The 19,147-nt window shown below is 40.4% G+C and overlaps 1 protein-coding gene across 1 annotated transcript; it reads right to left on the bottom strand.

Annotated features, from left to right (window-relative positions):
• Positions 1-311: 311 nt before the first annotated feature.
• Positions 312-10,522, bottom strand: MFSD9 (major facilitator superfamily domain containing 9). The gene is made up of 6 exons (XM_042868466.1): positions 10,416-10,522; positions 6,578-6,665; positions 5,201-5,244; positions 3,887-4,016; positions 2,434-2,643; positions 312-1,929 (listed from the first exon to the last, which is right to left on the bottom strand). The coding sequence occupies exons 1-6, from the start codon at positions 10,500-10,502 to the stop codon at positions 1,142-1,144; spliced, it is 1,347 nt and encodes a 448-aa protein (XP_042724400.1). The 5' UTR covers positions 10,503-10,522; the 3' UTR covers positions 312-1,141.
• Between the last annotated feature and the right edge of the window lie 8,625 nt (positions 10,523-19,147).

Here is a 19,147-nt window from a genome sequence, read left to right as displayed (position 1 = left end):
GCTTCAAGTAGTTTTAGAAAAAGTGCATGGAACATCACCAGTGCAAAGTATGTTTCAAAACAAATTCAAACAACGACTAGTAAGCAATATGTGCTTGAACAACAAATAGCAAAGTTGCAAAGTACTACGACTCTCACTACAGCTCTGAGAGTGAAGTCATTACTTAAGCAGTTCAGACCAAGACTGAAATATAAATAAATATTTTTCGTCCTGTCACTAAAATGTCACCTATGCCTCCAGAGATGAGAGAGAATGTATTTACTCAAAGTCACCTTTGAACTCTTCTCCAGCAAATCTTGAACAGTCAATCAAAAGACTTGAGAAGCAAATTTATTCTTAAAATGAAGGCAGGAAAACTGCACAGGAAGCATTAGAAGATAATTTATGACAACGTTTCTCAGTAAAGTTATCAATAAACACGAACTAGCAGTTCAAGTTTCAGTAAAGTTTAGGTTCAGTCTCAGTTTCAGTCTGAATGACTCCATGTTATTCCAAAATTGTCCATTTTAAGCTTGCTAATACAAAATTAGCATACATCCAAATCTGTTGCCTGGGAAAGATGGTAATCAAGGCCAGATGGCTACCTTAAATTTCAAAGACAATGTACACTCAACAAAATCATATAAACAAACATCTTTTTAATTATCTATTGTCACAGCAGAAAATGGCAACAGACCACAGCATAAGAAATTAAGCCTGGTAAGTTATGATCCAAATTTTCCTGATAAAATAATAAAAGCTCACCTCTAATTAAATAACACAAATTAACTTGTCTGTACATTTTACAAGATATCAGTCTAAATTCTGTTTCAAAATCAGCTACAAACAGCATCTGTGTACGTAAGTCATTCTTCTATTCCCTCCAAGAAAGTTAAAAGTTCTTAAAAAAACCCAGCCAGTGCTATACATTAACACTTGTCCCTCTTGTAAGAATTCTAGTGGTCCCAGTTCAGAAAGACAACTGTCCTGCAGCATTTATTTCTATGTGTGTATATATACACTTGTCTCTGCATCAACAAAATTGGCCCTCTTAAATGATCCTGTTCCTACTGTACAGGTCTGGCAGGTGTATGTATCAACCCTGGTTGATTCACTGTGCTTCTTCTGTAAAATACATCCGTGCAATCCAAATTTGCAGCTATTACTGATTTTTTAACTTAACATTTCCACTGCTGCAATATTTTTGCTTGTTTATGTTCATTATGAGAATAGCTATTAAAGCTAAGACAACCCCCAGACTTGGAGGGCCGCAGGGACTGAATTCCTGAGCAATTCCAGAAAGGAGTGGGGCAATTATACGTCCCACTGATGTCACAGACTGTCCAACACCCAGGAGTGTACCGCTGGCCTCATTGCCACCAATGGTCAATTCGAGGTCAATGATGCAAGTACGACCTATAGTAGTCGAAAAGGCTAAGAATGTGGAAGACAAAACGACCATCCACATGCCAGGTGCTGATGCATACAGAAGAATCAACACGCAGGTAAAAGTGCTAGAGTGCAACAGAAGTCTGTAAGTGTTGTGCTGATACAGTCTTGTTATTGGTCCAAGAAGACAACCAGCCAGAACTCCAAGTGTACTGCTATAGCTCATTAGGTATCCAGAGAACAGGGGTTTCACCCCAAATCTCTCATCCAAAGCCAGAGTAAAATTACTGTAGTACAGCAGTATAGCAACAGACATCAGTAACCGTATTAAAAATATATCCCACAAATCAGATGATGCAATTTCTTTAATCCTCTTCAGCACTGTTGTAATTTGGACCCACGGAGACTGGAAAGGCACATCATTTACCATAGCTCCATTAGTTACTGGTTTCAAGTGCGAGTCACAATCTCTTTTTGCTGAGGAATTGTCTGTCCTTTTCTTGCCATGTTCATGTTTCTTGTTGACTTTTTCTTCATTCCAGGGTAACATCCAGACAAGACCTATACAGACAAAAATATTAGTTGATTGTATTTAATTGCACAATTTTTACACGGTTTCCCATTAGTCTGATGGTAACAGTTTACAGAGTGTAAAAAACAAAGTTTAAAAAGGAATTGAACTACTTTTTAAAAATCACTGTAAAAAATTACAAGGATTACATATAGTGTTATTCACAGTTCAACTTCAAATGCAATGAAAGCAAGGAAGGAAAGCACTGAGACAACACACAGCATGCAAACCTAAGGGCTGAAGCCAAAACTCTGATTTTCAGTTGTCATTTTTGGGCACTTAAGTTCCTATTCCCATGCTTGTAAAAGCAATATAAATAATTTAACAGAGAAGCAACTGGAGGTTATCTGCTTCAAAATTCCTATTCTTCTCAACAGCCGTGTATTCATAATACAAAACATGTATGCCAAATATGATAAGAAACACTACAAATTCCAGGTATTACAAACAGCATAAATACACAAGAGTGGAGCAAAAAAAGATACAAAACCTACCAGCATTCAAAAGGAAGATAGAGGCACAGATGAAAGACGTTTGATAAAAGCCATTTTCCAACTCCGTAAGGTAGCCACCAACAACAGGCCCCAGAATGAAGCCCACACCAGAGGCTGCATTGAAACGGCCCATTACTAAAGGGCGGTCTCTCTCAGAAACCAAGTCGGAAAGCAGGGCTTTAGAGATGGAAAGTGTGTGTTTGAAAATACCTGCAACATAAATAAAAACCCAAAATGCAAAAGATTAAAAACCACGTAAGCTATCTGATGTATCAACGTAAAACTTGTACAATTCCTATAATTAATATTACAGATCAAAAATTCTTTGTGCTCGAATCATAGTGTGTTGAGCCACAATCATGGTCCTGCTTGTTCAAGGATTTGGAAGTAGCTATCTAAATTATTTAGGCATTTGTTTTAAGGGAACATTCCTCCAACCCTACATGGAAGGATAAGTAAATAAGCTTGTGCTGGAGCACTCTAGGAATAGCATAGCCTCTAAAATAGGATCCTGTGGGTAAAGGTGGAGTAGAAATGGCTTGTTTGTTTATAAATGTAGCTCTGTAACAACTTTGCTGAGTATGGAGATTTCCAGGATTACAAGGCATTATAAGAGACTGGTGTGGGCAGACAAGTGTGCTGCAGGAATAGCAATAGCACAAACTTTTATATTCCTTCACCCTGACCAGAGCTATGCTATCCATCACAGGCACAGTGCTGTTAGAACTAAAAATCATTACTTCTACTGTGTAATCAAACACCAACCACATCATTCATTGGCAATTTTTCTTTAAGTAAAGAAACAGTATGAAGAGTTCCTAGACCAGGACCATAGGCCACAAAAGTACCCTTTTGTAAATGTGTTCCAAGTAAAAGCAATGCTTATTATATCAGAATATGTAAGTAGCATATCAGAATACATGATAAATATTCAGCTACTGTAAGAATTGATACAAACCTTGCCACAAACTTAGTTTCAGTGTTGCAAACACACTTGCTTTGGCACATATTCTATTGAAGTGCTGACCTAAACTTTCAGCCAGATTTTGCAGTTATCACTTCGAAATATGCAATCAGCATAAGAGAAAATCAATAATGAACCAGTTCATTCATAATTCCATTCTGCCTAGTGAGTGCAGGTCATGATTTCCAGCAGATATACCAGGTATTTCTAATGACTAACAGTGCAACTTTCAAGGAATTGCTGCACTCCAGTCCTACAAAATTCAGCTGCTTAAAGCGGTATAAAAATTTTGACAGTTTGAGTACATATTTCAATTGTTAGAAAAATCATAAGAATGTTTAACCTGTAGAAATGCCTCTATTACCAGGGTCCAGTAGGTACTGCTGGATGATGCTATGTCAGTACCTACATACCACCACTTCTCTAGTAGTAATTCTTAAGCTGAGACAACGTGAAATTTAAGCTGCAAAACGCCAAGTGTTTACTCACCTATAGGGACTCTAGAAAGGGCAAACAGGAACACAGTGGTGCAAGTTCCAAGAAGGAAGTAACCCAGTGCACTGAGAAGAATACAAGTAAGCAGAGAGTACCGTCTTCCTACTATATCACTCCAGCAGCCCTTCACAAAACAGGAAATTAAGAACATTTTATAACATTTAACTACATAGAATGAGCAATCAGTTTATCTAAGTTAAACTGAGAAAGAAGTTCAAAGGACTGTTAGCAGAAGCTTAATAAGCTTATTACACAACTTTACTAAGTGCATGAAGTCTGGAAGTGATGAGCAGAGTTCTGCCCTGCTGGGAGTGCATCTGCTGAAACTGTACTCTATTTCATGCCATGTAGGGGGATTTTTTTATTTTTATTTTTTTTTAATACTTTCTCCCTTTAAAAACCACAATCCTGGCAATAAACATCGTCAAATACTACTATTACTAGCACTCCAAACACATTAGCACAACCAACCACAAATATTAGGTAGCTATGCTCAGACACTTGCTGAGCATCCTAAAAGGAACAGTAGGAGGAGTTTGTCATCCCAAAGCAGATGAACAGTAAGTAGATATGAGAAGGGAGAACAGCAAACTTGCTGTAGTATGTTTATAAAACAGCTTGATTCCAAGAAGGAAGTAGATTTTTCAAGAAGGTAAAGGTCTTGCAGTTCACAGAAAATGCCACATTAGAGAAGCAAATTATCCCAGGTGTCCTATAGAACATACTCTGAAAGGCTTTTTCACAAGATGCTCAAAATCTGCTCTCCTGAGAGACAGGAGATAGCAGGATAAAATTAAAGGTTTTCCTGGTTAAATACAGGGATCTATGGTATTTAAAAGTAAAGCATGCTTTCAGGATGCATGGCCTTGACAAAGTTCAAAGACACACAACATGAGAGCTTAGGCCGTATGGGAGATTACAAGACACTGCTTATTAAGCAGGGAAAGCAAGATCTCTATAACAGGCTTACAAAGAGCTGACTCATGAGATTGCTTTCTGGATGGGCTATTGAATTAAGAGAACTGCTTTACTAGTGCTTACATTGGAGACAGAATGGCCCGGGTTGGAAGGGACCACAAGGATCATGAATCTCCAACTCACCTGGCACAGGCAGGGCCACCAACCTCCCTGTTTGATACTAGACCAGGCTGGGGAGGTTGGAAAATAAAGCAAAACAAAAAAACAAAAACAAACAAGGAGACAACCGTGTTTGATTGAGAATTAGCTCAATAGAGATAAGAGAATTAGATCCCCCCATAAAATCCATAGAAATGACAATGTACTTAAAAACACAGTGTTAGAACTCACCACAAACGTGCTGGAAAATAGTTGCATTATACCATAGAGAGATCCTAAAACAAACAAGTAAAATACCAAGAGTAAAAATTATTATTTTCTTCTATGAAAACTGCATGAAATTTTAAATGAGAAAACATGAAAGTAATTCTGGGAATAATTTACTAAAAGAAGAGGAAAGGATGAAGCTTAAAAAGCAAGGGAAATAGTTTAAGGAATAGGAAAAAAAGCCCACAATAAAGCGACTGCTAATCAAACTTATACAACTTTGTAATGTAGAAGGATGTTGCTTTGGGTGGTGCATTAAGCAAAAGAGATCTCAGCATTTGTGATTCCTTTCTCAGAATCAGAAGAGAATTTCATTACTGGGAGGCTGTTATTACTTTCCACTCAGCTCTTCAACGTATTACAAGGCACCACAGAAACCCTAAAAAAACCACACACCCTACTCTTTCATTTGGGAGTCTGAGTTTAGCTGCAGTTAGTGACAGAAGAGAAGCAGAAAAGACAAGCACATAGAAACATCTACCAAACCTTTTCATTTATAAGAATACATCTCAAAATCTATTTTTTTTTTCAAGTTTAAATCAAAGCAGATGAAAATGTATTTTTGATGAATCAGTGCTTAAAGTGCCACCACCTCAGAGCAGAACGAGAGTTATTTCACAAAAACTGCTCCCATCCAAAATAAAAGTAAGTAAAGAAAGAAAGAACAACAAGCCCAAGTCAACCACATGTAGGTAAGAAGAATACCATAATTCTATATCACAGCAAACCATAAACAGTACTACAATATATAAATAAGATCCTTAGAATCCTGGAATTTCAACTTAGCATCTCATTTTAAGACAGAATTCCAAACCTTCAGAATTTACTGATAAATAAGTTTCTAAGGATGACAAACACTTCTGCTAAAAGGTAGCTACAAGGAATTTAACTGAATTGGAAGCAATCAAGGGCATTGGAAAGCTGAGGAGAACCAGCTGTAGACAAATTGTCTGCAAAGCCTGCAAATAACAATAAAAAATAAAGCCAGCAGCTCTGGCTCCCAAGGTTGCTGAGATGTGAATTCTTGGATGCTGAAGAAACCAGGTCAGCTGGAAAAGCACCTGTACAAGTATTGTACAAGTACTGTAAGACTTCCTTCTTCTTTCCAAGAATGTACTTTCCCAGACATCTGCTTTTGGCAACCAACAGGTTGTGAGCTTGGATTGATCTCTGCATCAAACACAGCATGGTTTTCCTTACTTTTCTATTTGGAATTTGGCACTACTTTTTATCACGCTACTAGCAAGGAAGAATTATGCTATAACATCCAATATACAGGAAGGTACATTTCAGTTCTCATCATCTTATTCTTTGGTAAATCAATTGATTATTGCAACTCACCTATTATTCCAGCAACTGTATGACTTGCTCCTAGAGATTTGATGTGAAGATTCATTAAAGGAACAACCATACTCACACCAAATAAATCCTGAAAAGAAGGCAGGAAAATTTTAAATAAGTGATTATTTCTATAAAGATGGTAGCAAACTGTTTTAAGAACAGTCAGTCCGCATTTCAAAAGTTTTAAATGTCTTCTGTATCAGTACAGGATTCAAAGAAAATTCTTCATGGCTAATGTGGTATGTCACAACCTCTACAGTGTACCCTGTAATGGACAAAATTAAAACCACACAGGAAGTTAAAAAAAAGGTCTGCCTCACAGAGGAGTGAAACTTATAACGTTAATACTCATCCTTCCTGCACATTCAAACATTCTGAAGATATATATCTAAATAATATTTTTTTTTATTTCTGTCACCTAAAACACTCTGTGCTTGGGTACAAGGAAAATCTACAGTATTTTCACTATCAGCCAGGATGAGGAAGAAAGGAAGAAGTTGAGCTTTCTGTATAACTTCAGAAATGTAAGGACAGATACATTAAAAAAAAATATCATGTAGTGTAAGTAGAAAACTTTTTGTATAAGGGCAAAGGACACTACCCACCCTGAAAGGTACACGAATCTTCTACTCAGTTCTTTTGACACTTTATCTTTTGTTGAGCTAGCCACATTAACCCAATAGTTCCTTCACTATGTGCTCCCGGCATGAGTCCTTTATCAGAGCTGAACCTTACAGGAGAGAGCTATTGAAGCAAGATCACCTTTTATCACTGACTGCTGCAGCTTCAGCAGACTAGCTAGCTGTTCATGGCACACCCACAGTCAGAGTAACTGTAACAATGCACATTACTAAATTCTTGCAGTCTATCATTAAGTACCTTACAATGGAAACAAGAAATTAGGACATTAAATATATTAGCATGAGTGAAAAGCCCACACAGCTTACTAAAATTGTTAGTAAAACAGCATCAGAGCTCAGAAAACTATTCCATACACTAGTATATACAATCATGGAATAACAGTAATTCACACTGAAGGGATCTCAGGTATCTAGTCATGCTCTCAGCAGGGCAAGCTTTGAGTACACACCCTCAAGCTTTATCCAGACTTGTCCTAAAAATCTTCTAGGACAGAGACTGCACAACTTCTCTGGCAACCTTTCCTACTGCTTGGCTGTCCTCATGTGAAAAGATGTGTCTGTGTCTCAGTACAGGAGAGACATGGACCTGTTAGAGTGCATCCAGAGGAGGGCCACAAAAATTATCCAAGGGATAGATCACCTCACCTGCCTACAAGGACAGGCTGAAAGCTAGGGCTGTTCAGTCTCGAGAGGAGAAGGCTACACAGTGATCTGATAGCAGCCTTTCATTATTTAAAGAGGAGCTACAAGAAAGAAGGGCACACAGACCCTTTAGCATCATCTGCTGTGATAGGACTAGGGGAAACAGTTTCTAACTAAAAGAGAGGAGATTTAAACTAGATACAAGGAAAACGTTTTTCACAGAGAGGGTGGTGAGGCACTGGCACAGACCAGTGAGCTTGTGGATGTCCCATCCCTGAAGACACGCAAGGTCAGGCTGGACAGGGCCCTGAGCAACCTAATCTAGCTGTAGGTGTCCCTGTTCATTGCAGAGGGGTTGGACCTGATAAGCTTTAAAGGTCCCTTCCAACTCAAGCAATTCTATGATTCTTTGAGGAAGGCTTTCTTGCAATTACAGTGAGAGGTTCTGACTGCATACAGGACCTTTGTCCCTCTTTCCTTTGCCATGCACCACACTAAGGAGCCGGCTCCATCTTCTTGGTAACCTCCTTACCCATATAGGAAAGGCTGCTGTCAGGCTCCCCTCAGCCTCTCCTCACAAGGCAACCTCACTAGGCATCCTGGTGGCCCTTCAAAGCTCACTCCTTCCTGGGCACAGTATTTTAGATGCATTCTCACAAGTACTGATTGAGGGAAGGTCATTTCCTTGTTTGTACAGCTCAAGATGCTGCTGACTGCCTTTCAGTCGGGGCACCCCTCTGTGTTTGGAAAAGGTTATTTCTTGCTGACTGCAGGACATGGTAGTTGTCCATGTTGAGTTTCATAAGGCTATTGTCAGCCCATCTATTCAGCCTGCCTAGAATCACAGAATCGTTAAGGCTGGAAAAGACCTCTCAGATTGTCTTGTCCAACCATCAACCAATCTCATCATGCCCACTAAACCATGTCTTTCTTTGCCACAGGTGCCCCTTGGATAGCATCCATGTCCTAAACTGCACCCCACACTGAAATGTCATCTGAAAACGTGAAGAGACTGTGGATCTGCCACTTTACCTGGGTCAAGGGTAAAGGTATTAAAAAGTCCAGATCTCAGGACACACATCGGTGGTACTGGACTTGTCACTGGCATGCAGGTTGTGCAAGACCCATTAATCATTCTTCTGCAATAGGTTGTTATCTCATTTAAAATTTCTTATGTCAAACGTTAATGACACTGCATTTGCTGGCTACAGGAAGATTGTGTAACAGGTAACATGTTGCTCTTTATTACATTTCACCACAATCTAAACTTTTAAACTGCGCTAATTTCTTGCTGGCTTTCAGAATGTACTACATGCTTTATGTCAAAGTATCACAGAGGAGGTATGAAGACACAAAAGTTGTTACTACGCTCTTTGTCCATTATATTATTTTGTAGGATAGAATAACAGAATACTGAGTTGGAAGGGACCTCTGAAGGCCACTTAGTCCAACTCCCTTGCAGCACGCACAGATATCCACAGCTAGATCAGGTTGCTCAGACTTCATCCAGCCTCAACTTGAAAGTTTCCAGGAGTGAGGCATCAACCACAACACTAGGTAACCTGCTCCAGTGCCTCACCACCTTCATTAGAAAAGAGATCTTCCTTACATCTAACCTAAATCTAGCCTCCCTGAGCTTGAGACCATTTTCCCTTGTTCCATCACCACAGATTCTGCTAAAGAATCTGTCCCCTTCTTTCCTGTAGTTCTCCTTTAGATACTGAGGGCTGCGATCAGGCCACCTCATAGCCTTCTCTTCTCCAGGCTGCACAGACTCAGCGCTCTCAGCCTGTACTCATAGGAGAGGCGTTCCATCCCTTGGTTCATTTCATTTAAGTTCTTTACTGTGAGAATGGTGAGGTGCTGGAAGAGGCTGCCCAGAGGGGTTGTGGATGCCCTGTCCCTAGAGGTGTTCAAGGCCAGATTGGATGGGGCCCTGGGCAGCCTGATCTAGCATTAAACGGGGAGGTTGCTGGCCCTGTATGTGGCAGGGGGGTTGGAGATTCATGATCCTTGAGGTCCCTTCCAACCCTAGTCATTCTGTGGCCCTTCTCTGGATGCACTCCAACAAGTCTGTGTCTCTCCTGTACTGAGGACTGCACACTTGGACGCAGCACTTCAGGATATCAGTTCAAGGGCTGAAAAAAAGCAGAGTGTTTTTACACCCAATACACAGGGCAAATCCAACTGCTACGCTGCACTGTCGCAACAAGCATTCAAGCCCCAAAAAGGAGTTAGAGCCTTAAAACGGAGTAACTTCATCAGCAGCGCTAAGGGGGAACCCAGGGGAAGCCCAGATCGGACCGCAGGGCCGTTTTCTGCCCAACTTCGGATTCTGAGGGAACCAACGGCTGCCCGGCGCAGCTCCCCCACCACCGCCACCGCCACCGCTGCCACCGCTGCCACCGCGAGTACGGCCCCTCCGACGGCCACCGGGAGCCCCGGCAGAGGGCCCCAGAGCCACAGGGCCGCTGCGGCCGGCTCATGCGAGGCTAGGAAGGATTTCCCCCTCACCATCACGGCCGCCCACTCCACGCAGCCGGCTCGCCGCTTACCAGGAAGCCCACGGCGTACAAACAGCGCACGAAGCGCCGTGCCGCCGCCGGGCTAGTGGCGGCTTCCCGGCATCCATCCTCCTCCATCCGGCCGGCGGCTGCCCCGGGCCCGCGGCACCCCGCAGCGGCAGTGCTGGGCATGCGCAATGCCGGGGAACGACGGAAACATGGCGGGGGGGGGGAGGGGGGGGGGAACGGTTGGTGGTTGAGGGTGCTGTCGTAACCTGGGCGTTTTGTTTGTGTCAGCGATTATGTTTGTATCAGCAGCTAAATTTGTGTTTGTTCCCCTTCAGGCGGGGGAGGAAGATCGCTTCAGTTTTTGGAGTCTTTCAGAATCCTTGCCTTCCCCTGCTCACCTGTAGGAATTTGCCCTTCCTGTCACTTCTTGTGTGTTTGTGGGGAGATTCTCGTTGTGCCTGTCACCACAGGACCCGAGGCCCCGAGCAAAGCAGAAACGGTGGAGGTCTGGAAGCAGAAATAAGCCCTAGCAGAGTGTTGATGGTTCTCTTCGCATTCCTCCTGGCTGCTGTAGAAAGATGAGTTTTAAACCTGTGTGCTTCTCGTTCTGCCTCCCCTCCATGGGAAGCAGCCCTGTCTGACTGACACATCCTGGGAAGATGGGCATTCCAGTTTCTTCTTGAAATGTACATAGTTAGAATCAGAATAGAATCATTAAGGCTGGGAAAGACCTCTCAGATCACCCAGTCCAACTGTCAGCCCACCCTTACCATGCCCACTGACCACATCTCTCATTGCCACATCCACACGGTTCTTGAACACCTCCAGGGATGGTGACTGCACCACCTCCCTGGGCTGCCTGTGCTACTGCCTCACCACTCTTTCTGAGATGTTTCCTAATATCCAACATGAACCTCCCCTGGCATAACTTGAGGCCATACTCTCCCACCACTGATTACATGGGAGAAGAGGTCAACCCCCCACCTTGCCACAACCTCCTTTCAGGTCATTGTAGAGAGTGATAATATCTCCCCCGAGCCTCCTCCAGGCTGAACAATCCCAGTTCTCTCAGCCGCTCTCCATAAGACCTGTGCTCCAGATCCTTCACATCTTTGTTGGCCTTCTCTGGACAGTCCTCAGCCTCAATGTCTTTCTTGTAATGAGGGGCCCATTATTAGTGATTAGTGATTATTTCATTATCTCTGAGAAGCTGCTTTTGAAAAATGATGATGATGTTTACATTTTAAACATAAGCACCAGTTAGAATTAGAGAATGTCAGTTGTTGATTGATTAATGGGATAACTTCAGTTCTATCCTCATGTTTTAATGAGAAATAAGTATCACAAGGTCGAGGGTCTTCAACAGAATTAGGTCACAAAACAGGAGAAGGGGAGAAGGGTATGTCATTTTCCTCACTGTTCTGAATAGTTAAGCTAAAAGGAAAAAAAGCTTGAAAGCAAGAGATATTCCTAAATACGTGCCTTATTTATAAGATACCAGAAAAGATAGCCCAGTGTATGCATAGGGACAAAGACGCTATTGATTTCCCAGATAACTGAGCTGTTTGATATCCCAGTGCTTGAAATATTTTGGAGTTCACCCCATTTAGCTCTTTCACTTTGAATAGCATTCTCTCAGAATAATGATATTTTTAAAATTTTGGATATAGCGTTACTGAGAATCACAATTACATACACTTCCTCTGAAATACAACAAAATGCACTGAAGTATTGAAGTATTGGTGTATCATGAGAATTGACACTACTTTGTCAGTCTGCTCTCTATTATTCTGATTTGGTCACTTCAACTCTGATAGAAGAAATGGAAATGGTCTGAAGGCTGTCAACTATTAAAGTGGATGATTAAAAGATGTTGTGAGGGTTTAGATAGTGTTTCTGGGTCGTAAGACAGATTGACTCTGGTACCCAACTGAGACCAGCTGAAAAAGTTGAGATTCTTTGTAAATGTTAGCCTCTGCGACAAGTCTAGAAAGCAATTAGTAATTCCACTTTCTCTTCAGATTGTGAAGATCCAAATGATCTAATATAATGGGGACAGAATACTTTAGGCTGCCCCAAAGTTCTTGTCAATAAGAACTGATTTTTAATTTTGTCTGCTATTTGCATCTACCCTATTGCAGAATGGCTTGTAAAGCAGACAGAACTTAGTTTTTGATTGCTTCAATAACATTTTCAGTGCCAACTGTTATGGATCAAAAACAAAAACAAAACAAAACAAAACAAAAACAAACAAAAAAACCCACTCATATAGGTGTCTGTTCTTTTAACAGATTTCTTACTGCTTTTGTACTGGCAAACTTGATTAAATTATTTAAAAAGTTGTGCATCTGTCTTTTTTTGCATAATGTGTAAGAAAAAATGTGTAATATATAATGTATAATATAATATACATATATACACATATAATGTATAATAATGTATAATAACATAGTAAAGATCTCTGTTGCCTTTGAACTGTCTTACTGTAAGATACTTGACTTTCTACTGGATGGTTCTTTAATTAAATCAGTAAAGCAATACACACTCAGAAATGGAAAACAGCATGTGGATTCAGAATTTTTGGATATGTCTCCAGATTGAAGTTGTGAATGGAGACTCATCTCTCAAGAAGTACATCTAGATGGTCCTCTTATTTCTTACTTTATTTTTCCCTTACTTAGAAGCAGCAGTAGTATCAAAATTATGTGGTGTGAATACTAATTCACTGTTATGACTAGTTATGGTATAACTGAGGGATAATATTTGATAATGGGAGGTGGTTCTAAAAATGAGCTTTAATAGCAGGAAAAGCTTATCTTATGAGTGAGGTTACTATACATCTGACTCTTCTCAAGCTTGCCTCAGATTATGAATGAGCGGAGAGGTACGCTGGGGGAGAATGTCTGAGGTACAGTTTGCTAATGAGAAAAAGGGATACACACAATAAATAAGTATAATAAAAGATGTAATCAGAGAATCATAGAATCTCAAGGTTGGAAAGGACCTACAAGGCCATCTAGTCTAACCATCTTCCCATTGCCATTGCTTCCACAAGCTACTAAACCATATCTGGTAGTTCTTCATTCAGATGCCTCTTGAACACTGCCAGGGGCGGCAACTCCATGACCTCTCTGGGCAGCCATTCCAGTGCTTGACCACTCTCTGAGAGAAAAAGTTTTTCCTTTATGTCTAATCTAAATCTCCTCTGGTACAACTTATAGCCATTTCCTTGGGTTCTGTTTGTTGCCTGGGAGAAGAGGCCAAACCCCTTCTCATCAAAACCTCCCTTCAGGAAGGTGTATATTCTATATTTTGTATTATATTTGTATTATATATGTATTTGTAATATTAATAATATTTTAAAATACTATATATGTATGTATATATATATACACATTAAAATATGTAGGTATGATGGCTCATTAAAAAGATTGTTCTCATTAGTGTAATAGTGTTCCTGTTGAAACTATAACTGGCTTAGGTCAGAAGTGTAGTTACTGTATGCATAGTTACTATCATCCCTTCATGAGTTATGCATTTCAGCATAGCAGTTCTGCAGGATGAATGACTTGGTGATATCTGAGTTCAGAATGGCTTGATTTCAATCCATGTGTAGATAACTTCTGCTCTACAATCTCTACTCAGGATTTATGAGATCCAACAATGTGCCCTTGCCACAAAGGCAGCTGCCTTTGTTATCTTGGTCTGCATTAGGAGGGATGTTGCCAGCACATCTGGAGAGGTGGTTCTTCCCCTGAGCACTGTTGAGGCCACATATGAAGAACCGTGTCCAGATCTAGGAACAAGAGAGTCATGACCATACTGGAAAGAGTCCAACAAAGGGCCACAAAAAGAAAAATAAATAAGACAGTGCAGAGCCTTTCCTGTTCTGAAAGGTTGAGAGAGGTTGGCTGCTCAGCCTAGAGAAGGCTTAGGGGGATTTCATCTGTGCTGCATGCCTGTCAGTCTGACCTTGGTGCCAGGAAGGTCATGTAACAGAATCATCTTGAGTGCCATCACATGGCACATAGCAGAAAATCAGGTGATCAGACCCAGTTGACATTGGTTTATGGTAGGCAGTTCCTCAGTAAGTTTGCAGATGACATCAAGTTGGGAAGAAATGTTGATCTATTTGAGCGTAGGAAAGTTCTGCAGGGGGATCTGGGTAGTCTGGATTAATGAGCTACATACAATTGTATGGCATTCAACAAAGTTAAATGCTGGATCCTAAGCCTGTGCAACCTCTTGCAGTGGTATAGCTCTGGGGAAAAGCGGCTGGAAGTCCGATCAGCGGAAAAGAACATGGGGATGCTTGTCAACAGATGGCTGAACATGAGTCAGCAGTGTGCCCAAGTGGCTGAGGAGGCCAATGGCAACTGGGCTTGCATCAGAAATAGTGTAGCCAGCGGGACTGGGGAAGTACTCAGCACTGGTTAGACTGCTGCTCGAGTACTGTGTTCACTTTTAGATTGTTGACTACCAGAATTGAGTTAGTTGAGCATGTGCAGAGAAGAGCAATGAAGCTAGTGAAAGGACTAGAAAACAAGAGTTATAAGGAGTGGCTGAGGGAACTGAAGTTGGTTTTTCTGTAGAAGAGGCTTCCTGAAAGGAGGCTGCAGCAAGTACTGTGTTGGTCTCTTTTCTCAGGTGACAAGAAACAGAATGTGAGGAAACATCTTCCAAATTGAGCCAAGGGAGTTCTAGATTGGATATCAGGAAGAATTTCTTCATGGAAAGTGTGGTAAGGCATCAGAACTGGTGGAGTCCCCATTCCTGGAAATATTTAAGAGAGGTATGGATATAGAACTTAGGGCTGTGGTTTAGCAGTGGACTTGTTAGTTAGGTAAATAGTTGGACTTTATGATCTTAAATGTCTTTTTCAATCTACGTTGTTTTATGATTTTATATAAATACCTAAAGGGAGGGTACAAAGAGGACAGAGCCAGGCTCTTTCCAGTGATGCCTGGTGACAGGATACGTAACAATGGGCATCCTTTCTTACTGTGAGAATGAGAAAGCACTATCACAGGTTTCTCAGAGAGGTTGTGGAGTTTTTCCACCTTGGAGATCTTCAAATGCCACCTGGACATTGTCCTGGGCAAGCATCTCTAGATGGTTCTGCTGGAGTAAGAGATTGGATCAGATGACTTGCAGAGGTCCTTTCCAACCTCAAGCATTCTGTAATTCTGCAATAAGTGACCTGATTAACTATAGTATTAATTTTGAAGTGATCACATCTCAAACTAATAATTCCAGGCCCCCTTTTAGTCAGTGGAGAAAAAAAGTCATTAAAAAATAAAGGAATGAAACTTTAGGGTGTGATTCATTGTATATTGAACTAGTCATCCAAAAATAGATCAGGTGGACTGTGTCCTAGAAGTGCCAGTGTAACTGTAAAGGAAAACTGAGGTGACAAGTTTAATTGAAGGCAGCTACACTGAAACTGTTTAGTGTTAGGTAAGATGAATCCCAGCCAAGGACTTAATAGACAAGTTGTTCTATATACTCTGTATGTCTGCCCAGCACACTGCTGACAATTTATCTTGTAGGTGCAATGTATAATGTGCTACCCAGCTGGGAAGGATGGACAGGATAAATATCTGAATCAGTGGATGAGATATACTGTAGATGTTCAAAATGTTTTTCTTCAGCAATAAATGGGCTTCAGGATTTCAGAAGGACCCAGTTCTGAAGCAGCTAGAGAAACTGTTTTTTGGTATGTAGTGAGACATGCAGATGTTTCTAAAAGTCTGTTTTAGATCATGGACGTATCTGCCAGCACAGATAAGAAGCTGCTTGCCAATTCCAAATGTACACACATGACATTTACTCAATCACACATAAACATAAACAAGCAAATAAACAGCCCCCTCCTCCCATAAACTAATCAAGCTTTTTCTCCTTCAGATAGAAAAGGAGGAAAGAAATAGCCTGCTATTGTTTTGTCTTTAATTATTTTCTATTTTTAAATATGAGGAGGGGCTCAGATAATGTATTGATGCTGGAACCATTTAGATACGTAAGTAAACAAAAATATGCAGATTTAGGAATTAGTTTAGCCTTATCTGCAAAAGAAAATTAAACAAAAATAAAATCATAAAACTTATGCCAGCTTTGTTCAATGAGACTGGAATATATCCATTATGGAGAGCCTTCAATCTTCACGCTATGAATCAACAAAATCAATGACTGTTGGGAGTAATTGACCAAATTGATTGTATGTTAAAACTGATTTAATTATATCATTGTCATTATGGTTGGGATAAATTTGGCTTTGATTTTAAAGTGTCAATCTTTCTGTAGAAATTCTGTAGGAGTGTTGGAAGGAATTGGGGAATTAACTTGTTTAAGAATCGTATTAATGGTTGTTTTTATTTGATAAGCCTAGCCCAATTTATACTGCCTTGAACATTTTTATATTCTGTAGAGGAACATTCAGAATTTAATTTAATTTAAGAAAATGCACCCTGGGACTTTCTGTGAGCATTTAAGTAGTGTAAAAGGTGAATTTTTATGATGATATAACAGATATGAATATGTCTCCTGATTCATTTCTGCCATAGTCAGGCATAGTACTGGAGATGTTAGACTATTTGGAAGGTAGTGCTGCCAGAGAATGTGCCATAAACATAAAAGAGAATAATTAAAATAGATCCTCTCAGGAAGAACATTCTATGCTGAGACCAGGATGCATGTATGGTATATTAAAAATAAATACTTTTACTACATAGTCAGAGCTTCAGCTGTCATTTGAATGCAGTGAAACTCTTCATACAGACTGATTTCTGTGAAGCTACACATGAAAGTATGTTACTTCCATGCAGAAATGAGTTCATAGAGTCACTGATGTGTTTTCTTTTATCTGACCTGAAGTCACCTGAAGGCAGGTGGGTGCAGTAAGAATGAAACCAACCATTTTATTTCTTTCATTATTTGTGTTCAGTGGCTGTCAGGAGACTGGAATTCTCTTTTCACTTCAGATGTAACATTGAAAAAGGCATTTTGTCACTGTGTGCCACAGTTTCCTTGTTGCTTCCTATGAATAGCAGCACATAATAAAAGCATTTGTATTATTTTCACTGAATTCTGCCATGCCTTTTGCAGTACTTATACATAATCTTGTCCAATTAGTATTCTCTTCCATAGTGTCTTTTACAGCGAGGATGCTGAGACACTGGAACAGGTCGCCCAAAGATGTAGTTGATGCCCCATCCCTGGAGACATTCAGGATGAGGCTGGATAAGGCCTTGGGCAACCTGATCTAGCTGTGGTGTCCCTTTTAACTGCAGGGGAGTTGGACTAGATGACTTTCAAAGGTCCCTTCCAACTCTAAGGATGCTATGATTCTATGGAGTGGCAGCTGAAAGCCAGTAGGATACCTTGAGAAATCAGTGGAGCTAGGTGTCTACATGAGGGAATGAACTGAGTTCTTTGGGTGTAGGTCATGCTAAACTTCTCTTCAGGCTCCACCATTTTTATTTATTAGAGCTATATTGACTGTAATGCATAGACATGTAGCTCACATGAAATTGTTTGGATCTGGACAGGTAAGTCCTGCACTGAATCTGACTTTTCCATTGTTCTTTTTCTGATTTTTTTTTCTACAATTTTTTTTTTCTAAGGGGCAAGTAGGTGTTTGCAGAAAACATGCTCAAAAATATGCATTATTTTCTCACACATTCTTACAATCCTGGAGTCAGTAAGGTTGGAAAAGATCACTAACGCCATCTAGTCTAACCATCAACCCATCCACACTATGTCCACTAACCATATGCCTCACTGCCACATCAGCACATTTCTTGAATACCTCCAGGGGCAGTGACTCCCGGGGCATTCTACATATTTTTCTTCTTTTCCTGGATAAATTTTTTATTTATTTTTCTTTAATAGCATACTCTCCAAAGATCACCACCTTCAGGTATAGCAAAAATGTACTACAACAGTGTCTGTCAGGGAAAGAAAATACGACAAAAAAAAGGTTTGTTTGACTGGAAATTTATTTACTGTTTTGTGTACACTGAAACTATGCAGTGCAGAAGTGTCTAAAAAAGTCAGAAATGCTTGTGTTAAATTACTATAGTGTCAAATTTGAATAGAATATGAATTGTAACTTGCAAATATGGCATTAGGCAGATGATGTAGTGTTACAAAAACACTGAGGACACATCTCTGGTTCATTTGTCTGGATATTCGAGAGGGCAGAATCAGTCTCTTCTGTTAGTTTCCTTCAGTACACTGCTGTACTGCCCGAGCAGACAGTAGCAGTAGGAATACCAGTTTAGAGAGCTAAGTCTGATGCAGAAAAATCTGTGGCAAATACTTTCTAGGGTGAATTGACTTCATCTTTCTCTTGATCCCAGCATTTCCCAGCTTAGGAAGATAATGGAATATTATTTACTCTGCTGATAGATAATGCCAGTGGAATGTCACTGGGTAAGACTGCAGGATCCACTGTATAGTGTAAACTCAACGAATTTCTACAGGAGCTTGCTCTGTGGTCCACTGGAGATGCTAAGTAAGGACTGCTTGGCATGACAAGAAATTGTTGGAAAAGCCTTTCTCTTGTGCAGCAAATCCTTAGAGTTTATATATGTCACCCGATCACCTTCCAAAATGGCCAAAACATACATGTGGAAAAGTGTCTTCTTTTTGAAAAAAGGTTAATGCTGCTGTACAAGCGTGGGGAGCTGTGGTACAGGTATAAATTTCTAAAACTAAGTGCACTTATAATACCTCCAGATCAGGACTTCTCAAAGGCATCTCTGTGATTTGGC

This window comes from Lagopus leucura, unplaced genomic scaffold (genome assembly GCF_019238085.1).
Source record: "Lagopus leucura isolate 7727_CA_CO unplaced genomic scaffold, USGS_WTPT01 Super-Scaffold_100001, whole genome shotgun sequence".
NCBI lineage: Eukaryota > Metazoa > Chordata > Aves > Galliformes > Phasianidae > Lagopus > Lagopus leucura.
Note: the sequence above shows the minus strand (reverse complement) of the source record. Positions and strands in the feature narration are given on the sequence as shown.